Source organism: Rosa rugosa, chromosome 5 (assembly GCF_958449725.1).
Source record: "Rosa rugosa chromosome 5, drRosRugo1.1, whole genome shotgun sequence".
Lineage (NCBI taxonomy): Eukaryota > Viridiplantae > Streptophyta > Magnoliopsida > Rosales > Rosaceae > Rosa > Rosa rugosa.
Window position 1 is genome coordinate 27955853 of NC_084824.1, and position 20689 is coordinate 27976541.

The window sequence follows — 20689 nt, forward strand, 5'->3', positions numbered from 1 at the left end:
CTACTTCTGTTGAAAGATGAAAAATTACAATGATAAAGACATGTGTGGAGATATGGCTAGGAAAGTTTCAAAGGGTTTGTGTGTAAAGAGATTTGAGAATGACATACCCGAGTGCGAGAAGGTAAAGGATTGGTTTTTCTTTGTGTTTAACAATAATTGTTGGTTTTTCTCTCAATCGTACATCATTCTCACATTCATATTTTCAACCGATTTTCATACAAATGAATGACATACCCAAGTGTATGTCTCCACTGTTTCATTGACAAGAAGAGCAGCACCAAAAAAAATACTTCCCTGATGATTGTTTGACTCAACAAACAAAACCAATGGCTTTTTGTAAACATTGGTTTTGTATATGCTATCAAAGATCAGCACATCCCCGTAACACATAAAATCAACAAATGCATGCCCATCTCGCCAAAACATGTTTGCTAACCTGTCTTCTACATCTACATTGAACCTGCAGTAGAAGTATGGGTCTTGTACTGCCAGAGCGTTCATGTGAGCAAGTGCGCCTTCGAAGTCACTCTCAAAGGAGGTGGTGAGTCGTTGTTGGTCGAGCTTGTTGTACAGGTCCTTCATGGTATATCTCACTGTCTTATATCCCCCCACCTGCTCCACCATGTACTTATACGCATGGCAAGGTCTGATTGACACTTTAGACATTGTATTTGCATGGGCCAAGTCTGATTTGCCGACATTTTGATGCGAACGAATGAAGGCAGTCTGGTTTTCAGTTGCTAACTCGTGAGAATGCTCTGGAACAAAGGCTTTCAGCACATAAGCTCCTTCAAGCTCATCGTAATTGACCTTGAATTTAGCCTTGCAATTTACCCTTGTAATTCTCCGAGGAGTACGACCCCTTCTGTCCATTGCAAACCACTTTTTAGCTCGAGTCCCTTGCTTGTTGCAAAGCCATTGTCTCCTCCGGATCATACCTTCAGCCTCTCCCTTGGTATCCTTCCTAAATCCAAAGCCAAGTGCCAAGGAATAGGCATAATAGAACTTCTCTGCGTCCTTTACTGTCTTGAACGTCATGGCCTTCACGTCATCAACCTTCAATCTTCTGTAGTCTGGGACATCGTTAAACACTTCATCATCAGTTCGTGTTTCATCAGCTCGAGTCCCTTCCTTGTTGCAACCCTTTGTTGTGTTGTCCATCGATGCTTCAGTCTCGGAAGGAACCATGGCTCTTTGGGGATAAATGAGGGAAGAGAGATAACAGACTTGTGAGAGAGAACAAAGAAAGATGGGGAAGAGAGAGAACAGAGAGAGAGTAGAGTTGGTTTCGAATTGGTTTCAATTTTCAAATGCTCCAAACGGTCAGATGATCGGATCTTTAGGTAACCAGTTGCACCTGCAGGGCCTACTATCCGAGTGTACCGGTAATTGCTTGCCACGTAGATCACGCATGGGTACATTAACGCACTGTAGTCTTTTCCTTAAATTGAGCTCCTAAACTCCTAACCGAGTCCATGAAAGAGGAAATTTCCTTTACTTTTTTTTCTTCATTTGGTGCATCATGTTCATGTGACTTCTTGTAAAAATCGAGTCTTGAGTTTACCATACCACATGTACTTTTTGTATTTTGATTTGCAATAGGAGATGATTCAAATATCTGATTGTTTGTGTACATGAATCTCCAGGTTGAAGTCCATAATGTCGAGTTGAGGAGCTGTTTCTTGAGAGATTCTGTAGAAGCTGACAGCAATGATTTGATATATCATTCGAGGAGTCCTCACTTGGTGTCATACATCTAATGATGAAATGAAAAGATTTCAGTCATCTTCATGAGCACAAACACCTAAGAAACCTTTTCATTATAACTTTGTAGAACTTGGGGAATTTGGTCGTTATTGTGTTATGTAAACAAGCTTTGTCCTCGTATGAAATAAGGTTTGCATCAGCAATTGCTATAGCCATGCCTTTCTTTCAAACTAACCAACCTATTCTTTCAGACCTTCATGCCGATAGTAGGCCTGGCAATTCAGCCCATGACCCGTTAACCGCCCGTTAACCGCCCGCTAAAAACTCATTTATTTCCGCCTGATAACTTAACGTGTTAATGGGCTGCCAACCCGTTAACAACCCGTTAATTAACGGGCGGAAACGGGCAGCCCGACGGAACCCATATAATCCGACTAAAAAGTGAAAAAATCCCTTCTCTCTCATTCACACAATCACACAACGTCACACTACTTTCGCATCGCTCAGTCCCGATCTCATCGCTGCACTCTCTGGCGCCTTCGCCGGCCGACTGCTCCGGCCTTTTCATCTTTCCGATCTCCGCCTCTCTCATATCTCTCAGGTACCTTTCTTCTGCTACTGCATGACTTTGATTTCTTTTTCAGCTATTCTTAATTAGTTTAGGGATTTTGATGTAAAATTTGGGGTTGATCCTTTGATTTGATGTAAAATTTGGGGTTTTGATGATAAAGTTTATATTTGGATTCATGGTAAACCCGATGTTAGCTTGGGGTAAATGAGGTGTTGTTTCTCTTTGTTTTCGGATTCTTGGGTGAGTTTTCTGAATTGGGTTATGTTTGCCACTGCATTTTATTGCCTCAAAAATTTCAGCTTTTGTGTTATAGGTTGCTGAGCAATTCGAAATGGGTTTTCTTGGATGAGTTTTCTGAATTGGGTTCTGTTTGCCTCTACATTTTATTCAGATATAGGCCATATGGAATGGTTTGAATGGTTTAGATCGTGAGGAACTAATTGTAGATGCTCAAGACCCATGTAGAGATATATTGCACCTTTCAAGATACATTGCAGAGCTTTAGAAATATATGTTCATAATCAAGTTGGAGATAAAAACGTTTCGTTCATGTAGAGGAGAAGATGTAATTGCTTTCTGATTTTCTATATTATAGGTATGTCCTTTCATGACTGATGAAGATCCTAATTTAGTCAGAGTTCAACAACTTAATGGGGGCTGCTCATAGTTTTGCGCCTCTCTTATCAAGCATTCTAATTCTCAAATAACATGTTACTGTAAACTTCTTTATGCCATTGCCTGTTGTAACTGTTATATATTTTAATCTGCCTCTCTTTCTTTTTGTGTAATTTAGACCAAGACCGAACTGATTTAGAGCAACTCACTGAAGACGTGTTGGATTTGACATTGGACGGACAAAGCCACACCAACTAAAGACCTTTTTAGTTTCATGTAATGATTTGCTTTGAATTTGTAATATTTTAGTTTTACATAACATTGGATTTAACCTATTATGAGAATTGTGAGCCTAATATGTATTAACTTTTGATAGTTCGATTTAATGATTTTCTTTGAATTTGTTGATTTTCAAAGCAACAATGAAAAAGAGTTTTAATGGGTAATGGGTTGGAAGAGGGTTTAAAAAAATAAAATAAAATTTATTATTTTTTAGAAGAGTTTAATAGATAATGGGTGCGAAAAAGAGTTTTAAAAAAATGCAAACAAAAATAATTTCATTTTTATGTTAGCAGGTCTTAACGGGTTTCAATGGCCAATTTATTGTTAACGGGTATTTAACGGGTTTTAGTGGGTAATTGATTAGAAAAGAATTTTAAAATTTAAAAAAAAAAAAAAACCTTTGCGGTCTTAACGGGTTCCAACGGGTAACCCGCGAACCCATCGGGCTCAACCCGTTATCTTAACGGGTTATAACTGGTTGAGCCCGTTAAGACCGCCAACCCGTTAAGTCCGCCCGCAACCCGCCCGTGACCGCCCAGTTGCCAGGCCTAGCCTTGAGGACGCGCTACCGGACTGAGCATGAAGATCTTAGAAGCAACCAAGCGCACTATTTGGACTTCATATTTTTTTCTTTTTCTTGTAGCATGTTTGTGACAATTTTATATTTTAGTAAGTTATTAGCATTCAAGAAATTTTGAATTAACATGATTAATTGTAGGTTGTTTTTATTGAGAGAGTAATTTATTTCTTTAATCCCAATTTTCGACATATCAGAAATATTTTTTTCTAAGAGATAATTAAAGGGGAACGTATAGGAACCAAACTAAACAAAAAGGCACGTGGAGTTTGTGAGAGAATTAAAGAGATCGAGATGACCCCACCCGAAAAAACCAAAGCTCCGTCCGGCTAGGGCTATAAACAGGCTTGATACAGCTCGTGTTCGACTCGTATTCGATTTTAGCTCGTTCAACTAGTGTTCATAAGATAAATGAGCTGAGCTTGAGCTCAATATTAAGCTTGACAAAAAAACGAGCTGAGCTTGAACAAGGATATATTCGGCTTGTCTAACTCGTGAGTAGCTCGTATTTTTCATGAGTAGCTCTAATTTGTTAAAACTCGGCTCATGAAAATTTATAGTATAAATAAAAATAAAATTTTTCTAATCTCAAATGTTTAATTCTTTTTATTACCTTCCTTTTTAATTGGAAGAAAATTTGAGAATTTAAGTAAAATATATTACAATAAAGATCAATAAATCCAAATTTGATGGTTAGACATCAAATTTGGTTTACTATTTTAAATTTTCCCTTCAAGTTTAATAAAAGTCAAATGAGCCAAGCCGAACCTATTCAAGCTTGAACTCGTCCAATAAATCGAGCCGAGCCGAGCTCAACTTGGGCTTAAGAAAAATATTCAAGCCGAGCCGAGATTGAGCATGGAAAAAAAATTCAAGCTTTAACCCGGCTCGAGCTCAATAAAAAGCAAATGAGCCGGACATTATCACCTTGGTATTCGCTCCGACTCGGCTCATTTACACCCCTACATCCGGCCAGGCCATGTACATGTGCACTTTCCTTTGGTCCTTCAATGAATTCATGGGGAAAAAAATTATAATCGTGTACATTTACATTTTCTTTTATTTGTTAATGTCAAATTTGTCCGGATTGCCGATGGATTTCTAATATGAATAGATAAGGATAGAGATCCCTTTGTGACTTAGATATCCATTTCCGCATATAATTCAAGGATGACTTTAACTATAAGAACCACATCCGCTTTCTAAAGCGTTAATTACAGCAAATCTCTCTTACGCTTTTGTAGCATCAAGATTAAAGAAGGCGATAGATGGAAGACAATGGCGAGTTGACAGGGCACCAAATCCCCCTTCCAGCCGAGATCATGATTGAGATTCTTTCAAGGCTAACAGTGAAGTCCTTATGCCGCTTCAGGTGCGTATCAAAGCCCTGGCGTTCTCTAATCTCCAACAAAAAGTTCATTGCAATGCACACCAGGAAAGCCCTCGAGGATAAAGAGGTATTCTTAGGGAGACGAAGAGTCATATTTAACGGGCCATCACGTTGCCCTTACTCTTTACACCTAGATGAGTTTCCCAACCATGCAGATAATCATGATGGTTTAGTAACAGCCACCGTGCTTGATTTTGTTTACGATGAATATTCTGCAGGACGTCATTCTTGGGTTCCCTTCATCTACTCCTGCAATAACTTGTTGTTGTGCGACACGATGTGTGGGTTTTATTTGGTTAACCCTGCTACCAGGGAGATGAAAAAAGTACCAAAGACACCGTCATGGAGACCTATGAGGCTCTTTTGCATGAGCTTATGTGGATTTGGATTTGATTACGCCACCAATGAGTATAAGGTGGTTAACGGGCAGGCCTATCCTGATATCGATGAAATCGTATTTAGTGTCTATACATTGAAAACTGGTTCTTGGCGACAGATACAGTGCCCCTCTTCCTACCACGCTGATTCTTTTTATGGGATTTTTCTGAATGGAGCTATTCATTGGTCGGCAGACACAGTTGGAGATCGATCCTCTTCGGTGATTGTATCTTTTCTATTAGCAGAGGAGGAGGTTTGCGAAATTCAACTCCCACCCATCGATGGTGGTTGTTCAACAAATCTGGGAGTGTTTAGAGACTGCCTGTGTGTAACGCTCATCGGCAATTATAATCAAACATTTAATGAGTTTTGGGTCATGAAAGAATATAGGGTGAGCGAGTCTTGGACTAGAATGAGGGTCTCCATGCCATATCAGCAATTGTTACAATTTGGTTTCTCTACAAAATCTCATGATCTGATGGTGTGTGATAGTTCATTTGTTATGTACGACTTTAGAAAAGAAAGTTGTAGGAACCTTCCGATTCGTGATATACCTAAAGTTGGATATTGTACTGGGATTTATGTTGAGGGACTTTGTATTGGGATTTATGTTGAGGGACTTTTTCCACTTATGGATCAAGAGCAGGACGAGAGATGTAAAGAAGATGAATCGAGTATTAATTAGTCACATGCATCCTCTGCGATTGTTGGGCAAAGGCTAGCTCGTTACGAGTCCATGAACATTTCTCGATTCATTCTCCATACCATCATGAACTAATTTTTTTTTTATCATGGTGTTTGTCTTATTCTCTAGTTAGAACTAGTTAGAGAGCCCGCAGCAAACGAGCCCGCGCTTTGCTGCGGGTAATATAACTGCATTCTAGTCGTATAACAATTATTAATTGATTTCTTTCTAACTGAACTCTCACATATAAGGTCTTGGTGTTCTATTATATACTTGAGAATAATCCGAAGAAACAGGTTTTGTTGCTTGAAGCTACTCTTTGCCCATGTTTTCTGTGCCTTACTTGGTAGCCCCTTGGTGTTCTATTATATACTTGAGAATAATCCGAAGAAACAGGTTTCTTTGCTTGAAGCTACTCTTTGCCCATGTTTTCTGTGCCTTACTTGCTTGTGCTACCCCCTCCTTGACCTGAAATGAAGATTAGCACCATGATTTTAACAATAGTTGGGATATTCTGAGTTCCATCTCTTCTACCATCTAAACTCTAGAGTATATATCAAATCAGGCACAAAATGAGAACAAAATCAATTTCATCACCCTAACATCATTATCAAATGAACCCATCCATTTAGAAGTTAGCAAAGACTCCATAACAGCTTACTACATGTTCACTACACCAATCCACAACCCCAAGCCAAATGTACACAAAAAAAAGAAAAAACCAACCACATCAGGTGTCAATGCAGGATAATATCCCAAGTATTTCATCGTTACAGGGTCAAAGCACTGAAGCTTGGTCTCTGATTGCAGTGTCCTTCCCCTTGGAGGTACCTGCAAGGTAAACACCAATTATACAACTCAAACATCATAGCAACCTTATGCAGCCACAAACATTTAAACTTAACACTTGGCATGTATAAACAGTTCAAATCCTTTCCAAACTGTAAACAATCACACAGCAGTTTCATTTGAAAGTGATTAGCTAAAGATCTCAATAGCTAAACAACAGATGAACAGAAACTGACTACAAAATATAGAATCGGAAAGAAACACTTATGAAAATGAAAAACCTATAAACATTACAATCGAAATTCAAAAATCACATATATGAAACTGTTCTCCTACGTCTGATTTCCATCGTCCAACAGTGCCATTGATTAAACCAGTCAAATCAATCCACAAAGTTCAACTTTATGAATTATAGAGAAAGTCAAAGAGATAGATATAAACTCATAAACAGAGAGAATTCTTCAATCATCCAAAAACTTGATATTATAAAGTTTAAACCTTCACTCTACCCACGCGCGATAGTCCTCAGGCTCCAAAAAGATGGAAGCTGGATCTATGACTTACATAGCGTATAAACCAACTTTAAGTCTACTTCTTCTTTCCTCATTATAAGCTGGTTAGAGAAATGACGTGTTGTGCAATCTGTACAGAGGTATTGGAGTTTGCAGCTCTCAGAGCCCCTCTAGAATATATCTTCCATTTTACTCTCATCCCCTGTAAAAGAGAAGAGATCGTTATTAAAGGATATCTAACATTTAAGAGTCAATTTGGATTCAATATACTGTCCGGTTCCCACAATAAAATGGCATTACTCCTCATTAACAAATAAAACAACTTACACACAACCCAACTACTGAAGTACACAGCATTTATCAATATTTATATTGAAATTAAATTATCTTTGATATTCTAAGAGGCAAACAAAGAAAGTAAATATACAAATATTATGTGCGTACACAACATGCTAAGCAGTGTATGAAAAATGTCAAAGTATCAATTAGGACCTATGATACCTCCAGATTATGAGACAATTTTACAGTAAGAAGTGTTAAAACATTAAGATCAAGCAAGCAATCTCTTATCAGGCAACATAGCAACAGAATGGACGTACCTAACATCTCTTCAATTGCATTTCCAAGGGTTGTCGAATCAAGATCATCTAATAGTAATAACCCTTGCACCAGCCAAGTCTGCCAGCAAAGAAGCATTTTTAAATTGATGTCCCTTCAGCAACATCGGGGGATGGTACCTACAAATACAGAAAGTAATAATGAGTTCTCCTCTTGAGCAGAAAACAGGTAAAACTATAGACATTAAGAACATGATCAAAACATGGTTGATAGCGGGCATGTTTTGGATGAGAAAGCAAAGAAATGTTGGCTTTTTAGTGGCTGACCTTAAGAAAAAATTGTTTTGGTGTGTAAAAAATATGGTCAAACACATCACGGTATTAAACTAACCAGTATTTCCCAAGTTTCAAATCTTTAATGAAAAAACTTCAATGACACACATAATGACAGAGTATTAACGTAGATAATCCAGACTTGCAGGAATACTACAGAATTGTAAAAAAAAAAAAAAAAATCCAATGGCTTACTTGTTCCTTGCCTTAACACCATTCCTCTTGTCAGTCCCTCCTTCATCATCAGAACGGTCATTTGAAGCCCTTGGTCACATACTCAAAACTCTTTGAGTTTGGCTCTGAAGCAACACTGCTTGATTTCTTATCAACCCCTCATTCCACAGTAGATTGAGAAGAAAGGATTAACCCAAATAATTGCAGAAGCTAGTTGAATGCATGAAAACACAAATGGAAGTTAAAACCAAAAAACCCTGCTATAGAGAATGCAACTCCAGCATGAATAAAATGCTATTACCATCTTCTTTGATTTCTCTACTTCAAGCTTCTTCTTATCTTTCTTTCTCTGATTTTCAATTGCATCTCCCTCCTCCTGGAACAATCCATGGTACAGCTTCAATAAAGCTGTATTATCTCAAAATTGATTGCACCCAAACCGACAGAAAACAGAGGTTCCAAATACCCACTAAGAATTTCAATAACAAAATCCCAAAACTTTCTCAAAAATCCAATCTTTGGCACACCTGAGTTCCTTTTCACATTCAAACATGCACAAAGGAAAAGCAATGAAGAAAAAGGTATGTACCACCATTAACAGCAATTCTTCTCTGCTATTCCATTCTGAAAAATTCACAAACAACCACCTGCATATCAAAAAAAGAAAAGAAAAAAAGGCATCAGAGAACAACCAAATCAGGAATCAAAGGAAAAAAAGGCCCCACACTCACTACCCACACCTCCGACCAAAGGATTCAGGCAAGACCAACCGAAATGTAGGCATGCAAGCAAGAAACTCAAAAACAAAAACAAAAACAAAAAAAAAACAAAAAAACGAATTGAAAACCAATTACCCAGAGCAAGAAGAAGCAATACCTTTCTAGGCCTTGATAAATTCTCCCTTCCTCCTCTCCGATTTCAGTCCTCTACAGATAACAAAATACCACCATCAGTGAACTCGGTATTCTGTTTTCACCCAGAATTGCATGCACCGAAATTCAAACAGTACCACCTTCGCTGTTTCTCTCTCTCTCTCTCCACCTCTCTGTGGATTGAAGTAGCGAAGACACGATAGGACTGAGCAGTACGCCGGGTGTTGAGGCAAGAAACGCAGTCGGGGGCAAAATCGTCTTTTACTATATCGGCTCGGCTGGAGCCGGCACTGTTCATAAGCCGATGAACAGTGCGTTGAGAATTAGTATATAGTAAATAAATTTCTTATATATATGCAACTATTAATGGGCACATTGTCCGGCTAGCCCGTCTGATGACGATGTTTTGAGGACGCGTTGCCAGATCTTAGAAGCAACCAAATGTCTGTAGCGCGTTCTAAATACTAGGGTTTTTCCTTCATTTTTTTTTTTCTCTTTTTTCTTTTCTTCTTGTAGCATGTTTGTGCCAATTTTTATATTGAGGTAATGACCAATAGAGTAAAGTCCATTGGTCAAACAACCATGCGCAAAAGCAATGCTGATCTATACCACGCGGACCGTTAATTAACATAGTGCGCTAGAATAGACATCAAAGTTTGATAAAATTACAGAATTCGCCACTGAATATTCAAATGGTAGCTTGAAACGCTATCAACCCAAAAACATTCCTGGCATCCATTTTTTAGAACTAACCATCTCCATTAAATATTTGCAAGTCTCTGTTCAATTTTTATCCTCCTAATAAATAGTACTATCTCCTAGAGTCAAGAACCGATCAATCCAAGCCACCAATAAAATTTAGCTGGTTGCCATGGATGGATCGGTTCTTGGCTCTAGGAGATACTACAATTTATGAAAACAATAAAAAAAAAAAAAAGTGAATTCTATCAATGTAAGTATGCTATATACAACACATCAACGACAATAATGTTTTTTATTTTAACTATATTTACTTCATATTAATCGTCATATATCGTACTTTATCTTTAACTAATCACTTTGCACTTGGAAAAAACAATCATTAGGATTAGAGAATAAGGAAGTGATGAAATTAGCGAACAAGTTAATGATTGTCTAGATCAGAAGAAGAAATTAGAGAATAGGACGGAGGTAATATCGTTGATCTGAATGAGGATAACTTGGAGAAGCATAGCGTGTTTCAGCTTACGCTTCAATAACTGCACATTCCGTTGAAACACCCTATTTTCCTCCAAGTTATTCTCATTCAGATCAACGATTACCTCCGTTCCATTCTCTAATTATTTTTCTTCTGATCTCCACCACCATTAGTTAACTTGCTCCCTAATAATCTCTTCTTCCACAAGCGATCGATAAACTTACTCATGCGGCAGAACACAAGAGAACAACTTTGAGTTTGCGTTTATTTTGGAGGCCTGTAATTTACTTACAAACACTGCTCTCAAGGTTTGTCAAGTAACTAAATCTATGTTTTAGTTAAATTTCTGATCTTCTTTGTCAATTAATTTCCAGATAAGAAACCATGAGAATCATCAAAATTTCTATGCATTTTGCACATGTATAAACCTTTTTCTCAATAACGGCCGGCAAATTTGGTTTGAACTTATTGATTACAATGAAAATTTTTTATACAAACAATTACTCTCGAACAATCTCATTGATAACAGTAAACTCCCAACGGCAAATTTTCTAGTTTATTCTATTTCAAAACAAAACCTTAAAAAAAAAAAAAAAAAGGCAGCGCAACCGCCCATGTTAGTTTTGAAAATGGACACGCGTAGCTTCGTTATAGGACAGCAAGATCGTATATAACGGACAGATAGCTCGAGAAACCTACTTCCCCCCTGGATCAGCTCATACTAGAATCGTCGTCCCAAATAAAGAACGCTTGCCTCTCCATGTCAGAACCACTAAAGGACGACTGTCCTCTGTGCCGTGACCACTACCGGACGTTTGAACTGCTCTCTCGCACGTCGTGCCTCCACTTTTTCCACGACGGTTGTCTAAAGAATTGGCACGAGGACTACGCGCGCTTGGCGCAACAATTACCCAAATCGCTGTCCATGTTGTAGGGAGTCCTACAGACCCAAGGCCACTCTCTGTTTTGGTATAGCGGTGCAGCTTCCGAAGGTTAAACTTCTCAAGAACCAAGTGCCACCACGGCCGCCCTACCCGCTTCCCGACCTCTACACCGTGCATTGGTCCCTCCTGCCTCATCAACCTCCACTGAACAACCTGCATACCAGCCACCTGAACAACTTGCGTACCAGCCCCCGGTACAACAGCATAAATATTTCTCCATTGTTGAGAATCTCATTAAAATCTCCAATCACCACCTATGGCATGTAGGGAATCAATGTTGCCCAAATCCTTCAACAATTGCCATGATTTGTCACGATCAGTTGTACGAGCGTAGCCATAGAAACCCATAAAGTGCCATATTGTGGCTCTCCAGACCAGGACCGCCGTGAATCTCAGCATCAAAATGATGCGATGAGTTGGAGGTTTGAATCCTGAGATTGATTTCTGCAATACTCCAAAATAGCCCTAGCCCTCCTGATTGTCCGTCACCGATGCAAGGAATGAAAGTCATCTTCCCTAGCTGCTAATCCTTGTCCTACACAAGAAAACGATTGAGACTTGTTCTTGATGATCAAATTAATCCTTCAGTGCCCTCTTGGCAGTGTCAGTGCAGATCCTCCCTTTGCAGTTCTAGCTAAGAATTTCCATTGAAAATGGTAGAGAAAACCCTCCTTCTAGAACCCTAGAGTGCTAGTAGCGTGTTCTAAATACTTAGTACTAAATACTACGGCTTTCCTTTATTTTTAGTTTTTTCCTTGTAGCATGTTTGTGACGGTTTTTGTATTTTTAGGAAGTTGTTAGCATTCCACAAATATTGAATTAACAAGATGGATCAATTGTAGAAAGAAATTTATTCCTTTAAAAATGTCACAATACAATACGCAGCGCATTTGTGAAGGCTAGGTTTGTCCTTTACTTTTTTTCTGTTACTCTTAGTGGCTGTCTGTTTGTTCTTGATTTTCTTAATCTGCATTTTAATTACGAGCTTACGCTTATGGTTTACTTGTTTTTCCGGTTTCGCCTCTAGCATAAATTTACATACCTCTGTAGTATGAGTCCAACATCGATTCAGTCCCTCAACTTTCAATTTAATCAAAAACCAATTTAATCAAAAACACCCCTGCAATATCATTTTCTCATCCAATAGGTCATTCCGTCGGGATTCCGTCAATTTCAGACGTTAACTGCTGACGTGGCATTCCAACTCAGCAAAAGTGGGGCCTACATGGAAGTCAAATTCCCAAAATGACCCTGGCCAACTGAAAAGGAAAAATCTAAAATAAATTCAAAATTTTACGGTTGGGGAGACTCAAACCCACGCCTGAACATATGCAATTGAAAGCCTCAACCACCCAACCAATTGCATTGGACTAGTATATTTTCACATAAATAATATATATTTGTATAACCAACCGGATATGGAAAAATCCAAAATAAACCCAAGATCTTGGGCATGGGAAGACTCGAACCCAGGTCTATTCGCATGCAATTAAAAGCCCAAACCACCAAACCACTTGGATGATGTTGATGTACTTCAACAAAAATAATATATATTTGTATGCCAAACCGGATATGAAAAAATATGGAAATAAACTCTAGATTTTGCGGTTGTGGAGACTCGAACCCACCCCAACACATATGCAATAAAAAGGCCCAACCGCCAGACCACTTGCATAGCACTGATATGGTCCAACAAAAATAATATATATTTATATACCCAACCGGATATGGAAAAATAATATATATTTATATACCCAACATATAATTTTTATTAGAGCGTATCATTACCATGCAAATATATATGTTGGGGTATATAAATAAATAAATAAATATATATATATATATATGTTGGGTATACAAATATATATTATTTTTGTTGGACTATATCAATATCGTGCAAGTGGTTTGGTGGTTGGGCTTTTTAATTGCATATGTGTTGGAGTGGGTTCGAGTCTCACCAACCGCAAAATCTAGAGTTTATTTTCATATTTTTTCATATCCGGTTTGGCATACAAATATATATTATTTTTGTTGGAGTATATTAATATCATCCAAGTGGTTTGGTGGTTTGGGCTTCTAATTGCATGCGAATAGACCTGGGTTCTAGTCTTCCCATGCGCTATCTTGGGTTTATTTTGGATTTTTCCATATCCGGTTGGGTATACAAATATATATTATTTGTGTGGGAATATATCAGTCCAATGCAATTGGTCGGGTGGTTGGGGCTTTTGATGTGGTTGGGGCTTTTGATTGCATATGTCCAGGTGTGGGTTCGAGTCTCTCCAACCGCAAAATTTTGAGTTTATTTTAGATTTTTCCATTTCAGTTGGCCAGGGTCATTTTGGGAATTTGACTTCCATGTGGGCTCCACTTTTGCTGAGTTGGATTGCCACATCAGCAGTTAACTTTTGAAATTGACGGAATCCCGACGGAATGACCTATTGGATGAGAAAATGATATTACAGGGGTGTTTTTGATGAAATTGAAAGTTGAGGGACTGAATCGATGTTGGACTCATACTACAGAGTACTAAATAGTATTTAGCCCTTTTCTTAATGTGCATTTTAATTACGAGCTTACGCTTATCGTTTATTTGTTTTTCCGGTTTCGCCTCTAGCATAAATTTACATACCTCTAGTCAAGATTCTATGACTCCTTATTTTGGATCTTAATTTCTTCCTAAGTCCTCGTAAACGAGGCAGCAGAGACGTTGTTCGATCAAGAATCCAATGCATAACCTTATTCTGTCAATAGTTTAGAATGACAATCCAAAGTTGGAATTGCCGTGGTTGTTCACGGTCGAGCTAAATTTCTGCCTCAAGCAACCTTTCTTTCTTCTTTAGTGTGGTTTTCTTGTCTCAGTGTTTCCAGTGTTCCATCTGGATCAACTGTGTCAGTTTTCCATTTTCTTGTAAAAAAAAAAAAAAGAAAAAAAAAAAAAAAGAGGAAAGAAAGACACAAAGAAACGCAGCGCAACCGCCCATGTTAGTTTTGAACATGAACACGCGTCGCCTGTTCATTGGACTGCGAGATCCTATATATAACAGACAGAGTGCTCGGGAAACCCACTTTTCTCTCTCGCCTGGATTGAGCTGTACCTGAAACGTCTTCTGGAAATCAAGAAATCAAGAAGAAGAGTAGCCTCTCCATGACAGAACCCTTAGACGACGGTTGTCCCATCTGCCGAGATCCGTACAGAACTTTTGAGCTGCTGGCTCGCACAACTTGTCTTCATTTTTACCACGAAGACTGTTTGAAGAATTGGCACGAGGACTTCTCAAGGCGCAGCGGCAAGGCAATTATCTGTCCATATTGTAGGAAGTCCTACATCCCCGAGCACACACTCTGTTTTGGCATAGCAGTGCAGCCTCCGAAGGTCAGACTTCTCAAGAACTTCGTCCCACCAGTGCCGCCCTACCCTCTTCCCGACCTCTACACCGTCCACTGGCCCCTCCTCCCTCGTCGACCTTCACCTCAACAACCTGCGTATCAACCCCCAGTTCTTCGACGCCGCCGCTTCGGAAGCAGCAGCGCCGACCCCAGCGAGCCATAATCCAGGCCGCTTCTGCGGGCCGCCGGTCCTTGTGGCGCGGCAGTTCTTTTTTCTTTTTTTTACTTTTACGTAGGAGTCTTCATTATTTTCTTTTACCCTACCGTCGAGATTTCGTCGGCCATATCCAATCTTTCTTTTCGTTTTGCGCGACGACGGTGAAAACTGAAAACAGTCCCCCCCTCGGTTTTTTACTATTTTACTTTCTTGGTAAACGGCATCGAAACCCCTTCTCTCTCGTACTCGCGGACCTAAACCCCTCCTCTCTCTCGCACAGAGACCTAAAGATCGCTCTTTCTTCAATGGCGAACGTCGACGCCTCTCTCCGGTGGAGGAAGAAGCACTGGGTCGTCGACGCTGTCAAAACAGATCTGGAAATGGCGGTACTCTCTCTCTCTCTCTTCTTTACGATGAGCTTGTGATTTTTAGGGTTCGGTGTTCAATTTCATCTCTCTCTTCTTTACGATGAACCTGTGATTTTTAGGTTTCGGTGTTCAATTTCATGTAAACGAGTTTGTGATTGTGAGCTTGTGATTTTTAGGGTTCGGTGTTCAATTTCATCTCTCTCCTCTTTACGATGAGCCTGTGATTTTTAGGTTTCGGTGTTCAATTTCATCTCTCTCTTCTTTACGATGAGCCTGTGATTTTTAGGTTTCGGTGTTCAATTTCATGTAAACGAGTTTGTGATTGTGAGCTTGTGATTTTTAGGGTTCGGTGTTCAATTTCATCTCTCTCCTCTTTACGATGAGCCTGTGATTTTTAGGTTTCGGTGTTCAATTTCATCTCTCTCTTCTTTACGATGAGCCTGTGATTTTTAGGTTTCGGTGTTCAATTTCATGTAAACGAGTTTCTGATTGTGCTAGTGTGTACTGTTAGAGATTGGGTTCAATTTCTTGTGAATATAGATTTTATGTATCTCTTACTTTAAATTCAAAGGCTGGAAACGAGTAATTTTCTTATAAATGCAGAAGAAGTCATTAGAGGAAAAAATGCAAGAGAAGAGGAAACTTATAAGGAATCGTAAGTTATTTGCCCTGCATTTGCTTTTTTTTTTTTTTTCTTTTTCCTAAGAGAATGTTCAAGATTTTGAGTACCATTCTGTGATGGTTTTCGAATTCTGATTGTAGGTGAAAAGGAGCTGGAGGAATGCAGACTCGAGAAAGAGGAACATCACAGAAATGCAAATCTCTTAGACGAAAAAGGTAAACATCTCACGAAAACAGTGTTCATGAACTCCTTAACAACATCTCATGCACTCTCATCTATGTTGGCATCACCATTGTAACTCCAACAGGTAAAGGAAATATTAAACACCGATCGTAGTTAGCCCATTCTATGAGTAGTCTGACATCTGCAACATATTAAGGTGTATGCTTAATATAACTCTGAAATGTTCAGCTTTGTCGACATGCATAAATAAAATTCTTTTCCACTTGAACCAAGACATTTTCTGTATCTTTAATAGTAAAAAAAAGTACTCTCTAACTAAGTGTTTGCATCTTTCCGTGCAACGGAAAAGTAACAGAGTAATTTGAAGGCATGCACATGGAAAGCTTACATCCATTTTACTGGCAATGAGAAAACGATTGCACGTTTCATAAATTGTCTGTTCAAGTTTTCTTGGACTTCCATTATAACGGCAGTCATATGTTTTTTCCTTGCAGATGCTATGATTAACAACTTTGAAGAAACTCTAGCAAATAACAGGCTGGCAACAGGGAGTCTGAACACTAAATTGGGTGATGTGCTTCTTGAGTTAAAGATAAGGCTACTCAAAATCAAGCCTGAATTGAAAGATAAGGCTCTCACTGTCAGCTCCTATTTGGTGAGTCCAGCTTTTGATTTGTGTGTCTTGTAGTGTGTCTTCTGTGGCATGTGATCTATTTCCTTTGGTCTATTTCATCTGTTCTCTCAGTTGCATGCATTTACAGTTCTGGTTTTCTTGTAGGCTTTAGTTCCAGCTTCCTCTCAGGCTACCTTTCCATACCTATTTGCTGTCAGCAAGTACTTGCAGGTACTGTGTGCTTATGTGTATTGCGTTCAACAGATTTTTCATTCCACAGCATTCACCATTAGTTTATAGTATTTGTAAATTATAAGCTGACCCCCAAAAAAAAAAAAAAAGCAGTAAAAATTGTTTGGTACTCAAGTCTGTTTGCACCTGTAATAATTCTACTGAATACCCTACCTGCAATTTGTTAGTGGCCGTGCCACTCTTTTCAAAGAATTAATCCTAATTTTACCCTGGGCGCTGTTCTAAGTAGCTCAGTTTTGATCTGGGAAGTTGCTCCTTTTCTGAGGCATTTCTATTACATGCTTCTGACTATGTTCTCAACCACACCAACTAGATTGCCCCATATGGGGTAGAACATTAATTGACATTCTCATTTACAGGTCAGTAGCGTTCAGCAGAAGCATGATAAAAAGGAACGATGTCTAAAAGCTAAACACAGTGAAGAGCTAAAGCAGATCCAACTTCAAGCTGAAAATGAGTTGAGAGAGGTTTGTAACTTCATGTAGCTTTAAGCTCGAACTAAGTTTGGTCTTATTTGCCTAGTTACTAAATCAGATTACTTTTGTCGTAGAAAATGACATCAATGAGGAATGAACATGAAACCCGACTGAGAGCTTTGGGACTTCAGCATGAAGATGAGATTAACAAGCTTCAGAAGGACTTGTATCTTCAAAAGTCCAAAGTACTTATCTTCCTATGTTCTTTCTGAATTGATTTTCTTGTACTTTTTTTTTTTTGACATATTCTTGTTATCACAGGAGGAGAAGCAGAGGGCATTACTGCAATTGCAGTGGAAAGTTATGAGCGATGAGCCAGAAGAGGAGCAAGAAGTGAATTTGAAGAAGGTTGATTTTAAAACCGATGCGTCTCTCTCTCTCTCACACACACACACACACAGACTTACACCTACACAAAATTGTTTGAATTTGCATTAACATCTGGGTATCTATGCTAGATAAACTTAATATTTAACTTTTGAAGTTTGTACTCATATGAACAGTGAGATACACAATTTTTTTTAATTTTTATTAAAATATGCATGATTGAATAGAGTGATCCGATATTCAAGAATGTATTTCACTAAGGTTTAGAAGGGCAACACAAAAAGGCATGGATTTATGCAGTGGGGGAGCGTATATTTAAAAGATTTCTTTTTTGGGATCGTGGTTGAAGTATAAAATTTCATAATCTGATAATAGTTAATGAACTTCTGTCTCAGTCTCAGGAATACTCAATTTCGTCGAGGAGAAACCCTGTTATCAGAAGGAGAGGTCAGCATTCTCTGAGAAGACCGGAGCATGAGAAGGTGGCACAATATTCCAAGAATCATTTTAATTTCTTTCATTTTTGGTCCTTTTCACATGACAAAATGACTCTCATGATGATATTTCATTCTATTTGGTTTGTAGGATTCACCTTTAGTGGGAGCAACACAAACACCAGTGTCAACACTTTTGAAGAAAGCTTCAGAGAATATGAATTCACCAACTGTAATGAACATTTCAAAGCACCACAAAAAGGTAGAAATTTCTCTCGTACAGTTTACTGATTGCATATTCATAAATAATGCAACTTTAGATTTAGAGCAACTTCTGTAGTTGAAAACGGATTATAAATATGAATCTTCTTGCTTTAATGACAGTGGCATCAGTAGGGGTTTAATTTTGCTTATTAAGATCTGATTAATTTTTACAGGTAATTCGTGACGGATATGAAATTGAAACTGGTAATGGAAGAACTATTAAACGGAAATCCAGAAGCACAGTCATGTTTGTGGTACGAACCTGGGGACATCTGTGAAGCTATATGCTCGATCTCCATTTTCACCTTCAGAATTATGTATCTTTATGTCTACATACATTTCCTAATACTGAATTTTATTTTCTGTATAACATCAGGATCCAAGAAAACATAAGAGGACAAGTACATCAAAAGTCAAAAGCCCCAAGAGTGTGGTCAAGGTAAGCTAAACCCATTACCTTATTTCAGTTTTATGATATCTTGCAATCCCATCTACTTTCTTATGTCTCAAATTGCTTACAAGCTTGTCTTGTACTAGTCTTGGATAGAATATTTCGAGCGGATACTGATAATAATGCTATAAGAATCCTCATGCTTTTAGAATTTCAAATCCAAAGATACTGAAAATCAATACCATGAAGCTGAAAAGCTGTTTTTTTTTGGAACAAATATTGTTAAATCCAAAGATTACTGTATTGAATTATTGGAAAATTTGGATGCATGGCTTGAGTTATATAATGCTGCACTCATTTTGATTCTGCAAATTCTGAATTTGCAATATGTTATTTTTGTTTTGTAGGGATCTAAGGGAGAGGGTCAACCATGTCCTTCAAATATAGGTGACCTGTTTTCAGAAGGGTCTCTGAATCCATATGCTGGTGATCCATATGCATTTGATCAAGGTATTTCAATTTCAACCAATCATACTATATATGATTTTACTTTAGTTGTCAAAATCAAACCAATTCTGCATTAAGATCTCCTGTCTTGGTTTCAATCATTTTATATCTGAATTCCTTTAGATGCAAGATATGATCTTGAATTGGTCCATGAGATCTTTCTTTCTCAGTTTAGACTCAGCTTAGGTTTGATATAATCTTTCGTGTTTCTGAAATGCTTTGTAAACCTTTACATGTATACACTATACACTAAACTATACCAAATCGAAGCCTTAATGCAGCATTCCTACTTCTTTTACAGGTCAGGAAAGAAATCTCTATGGTACCTCTTAACTGCCTCACTCACTAGCCGGCATCTGATCTGAACTTGTACAGGATTTGTGGTCATGCTTCCTCTTGCGTATATGTGGACATAGAATTAGGGCAATTTTTACTGATTTGGATCATCAGTTTGAACTCTTTTGTAACGAGTTAACATCACATTCTTTGTACATATGGGGATCTGCTCATTACTGATAGTGGTACACAGTTGATCTATGTGATCACTGCAAATAGATAGTGAAAAAATGGTCAAAGACTTCATTGAAAATTTGATTCCTACTTTGCAGATGGGATATGCTTCTCTTGTTTTATTTTTTTATTTTTTATGTTCCGATGGATATGGAATGGAGATATAAAAAGACATCAGAGTTTATGTAGTTGCGAGATATAATCTTGAATTGGCCAGAAGATATGTCTTTCAGTATGGACTCAATTTGAGTATGATACTCTTCATATATGTTTCTGTAAATTTTGAAAACCTTAGAAAGCTGCGGTACGTGTGCACACTAAACTAGAAATTTGATTTCATTAATAGATGAAGAATTGATGTACAGGATAAGTAGAGATTAATTAACTGGCTTCTATCAAAAAAGAAACTACAAGATGTCAGAAACTCAGAATACTGAAACTGATCATCACTATCCCACCATGGCAGAGCTCCCAGCTGATCTTCATGAGTAAAGAGTCCATTAAATTCATCTGACCAACCAAATGATTGTGAAGTGATGTGAACTCAAATTACTCTTCGCCATATTCCTGCAGAAATTTTGATGAGTCGTACCCTTTTTCACCAAAATATAGGGAGAGTATCTTGCCACATC

The 20689-nt window shown here is 38.2% G+C and overlaps 3 protein-coding genes and 1 long non-coding RNA gene across 9 annotated transcripts; 2 read left to right on the forward strand and 2 right to left on the reverse strand.

The window, feature by feature from the left end:
• On the reverse strand, positions 1-1188 carry LOC133711485 (protein FAR1-RELATED SEQUENCE 5-like). The gene is made up of 2 exons (XM_062137598.1): positions 235-1188; positions 1-6 (listed from the first exon to the last, which is right to left on the reverse strand). Exons 1-2 carry the CDS (start codon positions 1186-1188, stop codon positions 1-3), a joined length of 960 nt encoding a protein of 319 aa, XP_061993582.1.
• A 3832-nt stretch (positions 1189-5020) lies between these two features.
• LOC133711486 (F-box/kelch-repeat protein At3g06240-like) lies at positions 5021-6205 on the forward strand. The gene has a single exon (XM_062137599.1). The coding sequence runs from the start codon at positions 5021-5023 to the stop codon at positions 6203-6205; it is 1185 nt and encodes a 394-aa protein (XP_061993583.1).
• A 202-nt stretch (positions 6206-6407) lies between these two features.
• Positions 6408-9781, reverse strand: LOC133710696 (uncharacterized). Of its 5 annotated transcripts, XR_009846811.1 has the most exons (9): positions 9583-9780; positions 9447-9496; positions 9160-9217; positions 8872-8946; positions 8592-8780; positions 8106-8243; positions 7493-7708; positions 6932-7036; positions 6408-6673 (listed from the first exon to the last, which is right to left on the reverse strand). It is a non-coding gene; the product is annotated as an uncharacterized LOC133710696 (long non-coding RNA). The 5 variants fall into 5 exon arrangements; XR_009846809.1 differs by having other exon boundaries at positions 7559-7708; positions 9447-9781; XR_009846808.1 differs by having other exon boundaries at positions 6803-7036; positions 9447-9781.
• Positions 9782-14650: 4869 nt separating this feature from the next.
• LOC133709904 (synaptonemal complex protein 1-like) lies at positions 14651-20156 on the forward strand. 2 transcript variants are annotated; one of them, XM_062135852.1, is made up of 14 exons: positions 14651-15496; positions 16082-16133; positions 16241-16315; positions 16778-16938; positions 17062-17127; positions 17508-17615; positions 17699-17809; positions 17886-17972; positions 18347-18433; positions 18537-18647; positions 18823-18903; positions 19026-19088; positions 19448-19550; positions 19849-20156. In XM_062135852.1, the coding sequence occupies exons 1-14, from the start codon at positions 15416-15418 to the stop codon at positions 19878-19880; spliced, it is 1218 nt and encodes a 405-aa protein (XP_061991836.1). In that variant the 5' UTR covers positions 14651-15415; the 3' UTR covers positions 19881-20156. The 2 variants fall into 2 exon arrangements, with proteins under 2 accessions (XP_061991836.1, XP_061991837.1); XM_062135853.1 differs by having other exon boundaries at positions 18353-18433.
• Positions 20157-20689: the final 533 nt, after the last annotated feature.

What these genes read in the sequence shown, in the direction of transcription:
- LOC133711486 (XM_062137599.1), top strand. Translation starts at nt 5,021, where the DNA reads ATGGAAGACAATGGCGAGTTGACAGGGCACCAAATCCCCCTTCCAGCC.
- LOC133709904 (XM_062135852.1), top strand. Translation starts at nt 15,416, where the DNA reads ATGGCGAACGTCGACGCCTCTCTCCGGTGGAGGAAGAAGCACTGGGTC. An exon ending in GCCCCAAGAGTGTGGTCAAG is followed by an intron (nt 19,089 to 19,447) that starts GTAAGCTAAACC and finishes TTTGTTTTGTAG; the next exon opens with GGATCTAAGGGAGAGGGTCA. An exon ending in TCCATATGCATTTGATCAAG is followed by an intron (nt 19,551 to 19,848) that starts GTATTTCAATTT and finishes CTTCTTTTACAG; the next exon opens with GTCAGGAAAGAAATCTCTAT.
- LOC133711485 (XM_062137598.1), bottom strand. Translation starts at nt 1,188, where the DNA reads ATGGTTCCTTCCGAGACTGAAGCATCGATGGACAACACAACAAAGGGT.